Source organism: Branchiostoma belcheri, unplaced genomic scaffold (genome assembly GCF_001625305.1).
Source record: "Branchiostoma belcheri isolate BF01 breed outbred unplaced genomic scaffold, Haploidv18h27 scaffold2, whole genome shotgun sequence".
NCBI lineage: Eukaryota > Metazoa > Chordata > Leptocardii > Amphioxiformes > Branchiostomatidae > Branchiostoma > Branchiostoma belcheri.
In genome coordinates, this window is record NW_017803490.1 from 136,894 (window position 1) to 144,774 (window position 7,881).

General features: G+C 47.5%; 1 protein-coding gene across 1 annotated transcript in view; it reads right to left on the reverse strand.

The window, feature by feature from the left end:
• The window catches only part of LOC109468817 (hepatocyte nuclear factor 6-like), a 74,772-nt gene extending 71,363 nt beyond the window's left edge, over positions 1-3,409 (reverse strand). Inside the window, exon 1 of the mRNA XM_019767157.1 lies at positions 2,109-3,409. Coding sequence (XP_019622716.1) covers positions 2,109-3,204 — 1,096 coding nt within the window. The 5' untranslated portion in view covers positions 3,205-3,409. The remainder of the gene's footprint in view (positions 1-2,108) is intronic.
• Between the last annotated feature and the right edge of the window lie 4,472 nt (positions 3,410-7,881).

Here is a 7,881-nt window from a genome sequence, read left to right on the forward strand (position 1 = left end):
CGTGTAAAATAACGCACGTTTACGCTCAGAAATGTGGCTGATTCGGTCTAGGGAACATTCTGTGTAAGAAATTGATAGTAACGTTACTGAGTTTGACACAGAACGTATCTACAAATTGCGCCTGTCCCTACACGCACTTGCGGCAAAAATCTCCCCCATACGTCATTTTACGTCGGCGCGTCAGTTATGATCTGTACGGGGATATACGGGAGCCAAGCGGCCAGAAAACCTCTCGTTCACCGCCCGATGTTTCGGCATGTGCCCCTCTTTCTCTCTCTTGATGATATAAGATTATACAGCGGATATAGAAATTTTAAGCTCCCCTAGACGAGGTTTTCTTAATGAAGACGCGCCGGTTAATTAATGCAAACCACCAGGGAAAAGACACCTAGTGAGATGATTCAATAAACAAACATTGCCGGGTAGAAAATGCGGGGGAATGAATTTGAGAACTAGACTCACGAGTGTGAATGAAACAAGGTCGGGCAGCGTGGGGGATTTTTGCCTCGCGCTAGCGCCCTGTTGGGACGGCCTCGGAGAAAGATGAAGATTAAATAATTTTCTGGGTCCGGGTTTAGCGAGGTGTGTCCGGAGGAAGCGGTAGGGGCGCGTTCGGTTTATGAGAAGCCCGGAAAATTGACCTGTGCGCCCGAGCCCGGCTCTACACACCCAGGGAAATCACTGAATCATACAATTTTTCGGTCGGTGCGCCGAATATCCTTCCTTTCCTACCACAATGGTGCGTGTGTACACACACTACAGCTGAAGAAGAGTTATTGGACGGCGTGCTACGATCCCCATACGGCGGTTGACCCGTCAAATGAAGGGAAAAACGGTCGTCAGAAATCAGGGAATGTCAGCCGAGGGGCGGCCCGGCTCCAAACCACCGTAACCCTCTTGTTATGCATGAAAACCCCGGGAAAAAAGGGGTGGGTACTGCTCTTTAAAAAAAACGGCACGATATAATAATGAACCCGCCTTGAACAATAGCTTCTAATTGAGCGACAGAAAGGGGGTTGGTCTAGAGGGGCGATATTATCGTTGGAAATTAGGGAAACAAGAGGCTTGAGCTAGGGTGTCCCGTCCTTTATAGCACCAGCTGACGCTTGCCGTGCCGTACCGAATGGGGAATGGTGGCATCTGGTACCCAACCAACCGTAAAAGGCCCCTGCTTCAAACGTGCCACATACACCACTCTCGGAACACACACCGCTGCAAAATATACTACCACTCTCTCTCAAAGCTGTAGTACTACTATTTTGGCGGGAAAATCTAATGTGTTCCACACACACACATACTAGAAGGATATATCGTACACGTAGAAAGATACGGGGGAAATATAATATAATGGCCCCCCGATTTTCGCATGACGCCTATTAATAATACGCTTTTTCATTACCCAATCCATCTTGCCAATCTGCCCCGCCAGACTGTGGCAGTGTGTGACTGCCCCGGCCCGACCCCGCAAGTGTGATCATATTATTATATACTTTACAATGAAACCTCGTGCGGGGTGACAACATAAAGATTACCTATACTGGCTACAGATTTTCGCTACGGTACGTTCAATAGAAGGAGTACATCACGTTTTTTTTGGGACCGGCCCGTATATGTGGGTGTCCCGTGCGTACCCGGACGTTACTAGGATGTTAGCGGGGCTTAGAAAAGGGGGTCGTACAAAAGCACGCGCCCTTTGGGGGTATTTATTGAAACCTTTTACTACAGCGTTGCCACGAGTTTTGTTTCTTCTCTCTCTGCCTCTCTTAAAACTGTGTTTTTATTTACGAAACCGCAGATTTCAAAACAAACTCCCTACGTCCGTCTGGCCCGGCTTTCGAGGCCAATCCTCATCCGGGTTTGCATGACAAATCTTTTGTTTTTGTTTTGACGTAAACCTAGAAATGAATTATGTCTAGCGTGCCCTCGTTAAAAAGGTTTAAATGCCAGGGATTTCTTTTGGTGTCAATCCACTCAAGTAAGAATGCCAGAGAAAAATTAGACCCTCCTGAATTCACGTGCCAACTACCGTGGCTATAGGCTACCGTACGGAAGTGGGGACGGGGGATTAAAAAGTAACTTAAGAGAGAGAAAAGTTTGTTTTTTCTCACCTGCAAGCCGTAGTGCTGACATGCGCTGAAATTCCGGCTCTTCTAGCCACTTGTACATCCTTCTAAACGTCTCTCTGCCGGACTTGAGTTTGCTCCAGGGCTTGGGGTTGCGGAGGAGGTCGGATAAAGTTCCTTGACTCCGACAGAGGATCTTCTGCGCAAAGACCGCCTGGGGTATGGAGTAACGTTTGAGTTCACTGGTCACCCTCTGGGCGACTTCTTTGGTGTTGATCTCTTCGACTTCTCCCGTGGAAGACGTCTTGGAGGAGCTACGGTCACGCGACGAGGCTGAGGCGGGCGGGGAGGCGGACTGGGGGTGGGGGGTGTGGTGGTTGGCGTACCCGTTGAACGTCACGACGGGGTTGGAGAGCTGCGTTATCCGATTGTTCTGGGGGTGGGGGTGGTGCAGCCCCGGGGGGCTGGGGACGGGCTGGGTGTGAGGTAGCATCTGGTGATCGTAGCCGTTTCCCATGAGTTTAGCGTGGTGTTCCAGTCCGTTACTCGGGGGCGAGTGTCCGTAAGGGGGGATGGCTTGCTGGAGGTGCCCCGTGTGTTGCATCCCGCCGAGCCCGTTGGCCATCATGGGGTTGGAGACCGGGGAGAGGCTCTGTCCCATGCCTGGCATCTTGTCGTAGGGCGTCTGCATGTGGTTCATGTGTAGGTTGGGCGGCGGCGGCGGCTGGTGATGGTGGTGGTGCATGAGGGTGAAAGACCCGCTGACATTGGTGCGGTACTTGTCCCCCGTCACGGTGGAGATGGGAGGCAAGGGCTGCAGGGGCGTCAAAGTCGTGAAACTCGAGGAGGTGTAGGACGGCAGACCGGCCGCGGAGCTGGCCATGTTCACTTCGCAGATCGGCACCGGGCTGATGCTGGGGTGCGGCGGGACCGGCTGGAAGGTCGGGTCCTGCAGACTGGGCGGTCGGTAGTCTGGATCGACCAGTCCCGATAAGCTGTTCGACAGACTGAGCGGCCGGCTGACGGACACCTCATTATGCGGACTATGACCGCTCAGCAGTTCACCTGACTGCACTTGTTCCGTGCTGTGGGAACCCCCGTGCAAGTCCCCCATCGTGTCCAACCCTAACTCACTCTGCATGGCGCGGAAGCCCGTACTCACCCATACGGCCAGCTTGCTAACGTTCTGGTCCTGCTACTCCGCCTGCTACACCGAGGAATCTTAAAGCACGTCGTGGGTTTTAAGAGCACCGGTAGCGTACGGAATAGCGGTGCGCTGGTTCCTCCATGGCCTACGTACGTATTATGTTTAGACAGCTGGAGACCACCTCCTGCGCACTAGCCCGCCGCGCAGCTCCACAAGCCCCGTCCTGACGTCACTGCCGAAGGGGGTCATGGGTAGCAGGTGGTTCGCGGTGAAATTCCGATGCAGGGACCTGGAAAGAGAGCAAAATCCCTGACTACACTCATTCATAAACCTTACAATCATGTAGACTTTGATTTGGGGCGAAGTTAATACACGCGTATTAGCCGATAGGGGTTAGAAATTGGATATGTCACGCCAAGCTACATTCGCTCACGGGTAATACAAATCTACGCTAGCCCCAAGCGTAGTAACAAAACGCTTATTAGTAAATAAGTGAATAATCGTCAGCATATGCATCCCGAAAGGCGAGGTGCCCATGCCATCTGTGGTCAGCCTGCATGCCTTATTTCAAGGGGGCCTCTTGGTGCTTGGTAAGGGATAATATGTGTGTGCGTACCACGCTTGTACCAAGGGTTTAACAGGATTGTATACGCGTGTGTAGTAGTAAAATTCTCCAACTTGCGCGTGTAAAAAAGGCTTTTACCTCACACACTAACAAGCGTGTAGCTCTAGAGGTATTCCTAGCATGTTGTCAGCTTTGTTTGTATGACGGTTAGTAGTTTGTTACTCGCTGTGTTGAGTGTGTAAGGTGTCCGTGGTGACATGTGAACGGGAGGTAGGATCGGTACAGTTGAACAAGACCACATCCTAATAGAAAATCGACAGAAATCGATGCGCTTCACCCCAAATTGGCCGCCCTGTCTGGCTACAAATATTGAATTAAATGGTTTAACATCGCATCCGCGGTGGCTAGTTCTACGTACGTCGCTTGCGAATTGTGGTGTCCTGTAGTTTCGCGAGGCGCGTACATGTGTGAGAGTGCGTGCGGGAAGGAGTACTACCCTTCAGGGGGGACCCACCTAACGGGGGCCCCGAGTCATGTGATCAATTTCGCGCAGCCAAATCGCATCATGCGCGCCATGCATCGCAATTCAGCCGCCGAGCGAGCGAGCTGCCACCGCTAGCCTCCTGTACAGGCCTCCGGGCGGGTGGCAGTTTTGATACTGCGTTTTGTATAGAATTTTTAACGCGTTCCTTTTCCGGCCATCCTACAACCAGCCGCCCAGAGAAGGTTCGTACCCGCCACGAAGCCTGCTTCCATTCGGCACGAAAAAAGCTGCTACAAACCTTCTCTGGGAGGCTGGTTGTAGAATAGCCGGCAAAAGAACGCGTTAAAAATTCTACAGTATCAAAACTGCCACCCGCCCGGAGGCCTACACAGGAGGCTAGGCACTGCGCCGTCGTGCGCGCCAATTTATGCAAACGAGTCGGGCCCGGCTCCCGGGCGGCTACCGGGGTCGTGCTGCCCGGCTTAACGTCTCGTGTCGGTGCCGTCCTACGGGACGTGCGCGCGTGGTGCCTCACAGCAGCCGTCACAGTTGGGTACACCCCCTCCCCTCTCCCTCCCTCTCTCTCTCTCTCTCTCTCTCTCTCTCTCTCTCTCTCTCTCTCTCTCTCTCTCTCTCTCTCTCTCTCTCTCTCTCTCTCTCTCTCTCTCTCTCTCTCTCTCTCTCTCCCTCTCTCTCTCCCTCTCTCTCCCTCTCCCTCTTCCTCTCTCTTTCTCTCTTCCCTCCTTCTTCTTCACAAAACCGATCCAGACCCGTCACCGCCTGTAAATGCGCGGGTATTAGCTGCAGATTGACAGGTCAGAAAAATGAACATACCCCTGAATTGACTTTTCCTGCGCGGTACAAGGCACAAAGTCCCTGCGGTATATAACGCCTATTCAGCACAACTCCGTTTAGAAAACCGTCCCACCGACAATTCCGTACAGAACCAACAATTACATTGTACAGCAGTGTTTCTAAACCTTCAGTGAACTGGAGTTTGTCCATAGCTTTATGGAGAGAGCAAAACCTAGCTATCATTGCTGAATGCCTATTTGACATAACTCTATAGCATGCCATCCCACATGCACAGACAATGCTGTATACAGAGAACAATTGTTTCATTTCATTATATTACAGAGCAGCGTTTTTAAGTCCGTTCAGTTTATAGATAAATTATGGAGAGAGCTAAAGTAGCTATCGTTTTGCTGAATGCCTATTCGACAGAACTCTCTAGCATGCATAAAATGATTTCATTATATTACAGAGCAGCGTTTTCTAAGCGTTTCTAAGTCCGTTCAGTTTGTAGATAAATTATGGAGAGAGCAAAAGTTGCTGTCGTTCTGCTGAATGCCTATTCGACAGAACTCTCTAGCATGCATAAAATCCCACGGACAATTATGTCATTTCATCGTACTACAAAGCAGCGTTTTCTAAGCTTTCTAAGTCCGTTCAGTTTGTAGATAAATTATGAAGAGAGAGAAAAAAGTAGCTATCGTCATGTTGTCTATTATAGTATTGTAGTATATAATCCCACCGACAATTTCGCACACAACGAACAATAATATTAAATAGCATACAGAGTTTCAGTGTCCGTTCAGTTTGTAGATAAATTATGGAGAGAGCAGAAGTAGCTAACGCGCAGTGGTTTGGGCCGAGTCCGTCTCGGAAGCGTCCAAGCGTCGATCCTGTGAGTGAAGAATGGCGGGAACCCTGGGCCAGGATTTGGGCCATAGGCCAAGCATGCCGCGCTTATACATCGCCCAACAATCCGTAGCCGAGCCCGGCTTTTCCCCTTACATTTTTAATAAGCGCGCGGCTCAACCTGCCAGATGCTACTGAAATAAGACGCGGACACTGTTTTATTATTATTATTATTATTATTATCATTCTTTTTTTTTACAGTTGTACGAAATTGCAGTTTTGTTCTCAACTTTTAAGCGCTAATTTTATAGTTGTAGTAAGATATCATTGTAATTTTACTTATGCTTTATCCTTAACATGTACTTAACTATTAAGAGCATAAACGTACGATATAAAGATATTTTATTCATTCAGTCAGTCAGTCAGTCAGTCATTCAGTCAGTCATTCATTCAGTCAGTCAGTCAGTCAGTCAGTCATTCATTCAGTCAGTCAGTTAGTCAGTCATTCATTCAGTCAGTCAGTCAGTCAGTCAGTTAGTCAGTCATTCTTATAAAGATCTACTATCCAGCAGTAGTATGGTTAGAAAATGTGTTTCTGTTTTGATGCTGATTTCTAGTTCTTTAAGTGTACATGTACAGGTATCATTGATGAAAAACAGAACATCATTTGTGAAACTATCCCAAAAACGCCCTCAGTTTGCGTTCGTATGACGGTCGCGTGACGATTGCGAATGGTCCCCGAAATAATCTCACCTCGACTTGAGAAAAACTCGAACTTTTTTCACGAGTTCAGACTGTCTGTTGATCAATATACACTCCACTCACAGCTAGGCAAGCCACGAACGTAAGACACGACGTCGACTGACCACTTAAAATGTGCCGCTCTCGTTCGCCATTAAGTCTATTATTAACAGTATGAACGCGTTAAGTCAAGTGGTTTGAAACAGACGCAATATATGCTCGTGCCAGAATGTTTAGGTCTTCTTATGTTTGAGCTTGTCTGAAAGTCAGGTGAGACAAAACGTACTCAGCCACAACAAGGGGTTAAGTACATACATGTAAGGCCACAGCAAGTAATTTTTATGGATGACATCAGCGCACGCATTAATTTTCGCCTGGTTTGGAAAAAAAACAAGAAATTTTGTTGCCTTCCGACAGTGGTCAGCATGCCGAAAATGGGCAAAGATGTCTGTTGCCATGCCGGAAGGTGGATGGCAGATAACTATGAAGAGAGGAGACCAGAAAAGGCTCTGATTTAATGTTTTGTTTCTTACTTTGATGCAGTGATATGTGATGCTGGCTGTGTATATATGATGTTCCCACTGAATCAAAACCATTTGTACAATGATTTAGTCAAAATTTTAAAATGTAGGAACCTTTTTTTTCGGCCTGTCTTTTTTTTTCGCCCGCTCGCATTAGATTTAGAGTCTGTGGAGGATGTCATCCATAAAATTTACGTGCTGTGGCCTTAGAGAGAACTCAAAGAACAAACCGCAGCAACTTTCTCTGAGTGACTGTACAGTTACACAAATCGGATTTGTGAAACCCCATATACTAAAATTAGAATGTAATACATAACGTCTTAGAAGAAAACAAAACACATAAAATGTGAAAAGTCACTATGTGTGATAATTGCTGAGAGATCTGTTAAATCGTAAGGTAACGTAGGTTAACTTTCACTCGTGTTTCCCACAAAATGCAAATAAGTGTTTAATTTGAATAGACATAAACCTATTGAAAATCTCAATTTTGGTAAAATTATAATGGTTTGTTATATAAAAGCGTTAGGCCTTGTAGCATGTACGTTTTCCTACAAAACGCAAATAAGTGTTTAATTTGAATAGACATAAACCTATAGCTATTGAAAATCTCAATTTTGTTAAAATTATAGCTATTGAAAATCTCAATTTTGGTGATATTATAATGGTTTGTTTTATAAAAGCGTTAGGCCTTGTAGCATGTACGTTTTCCTACAAAACGC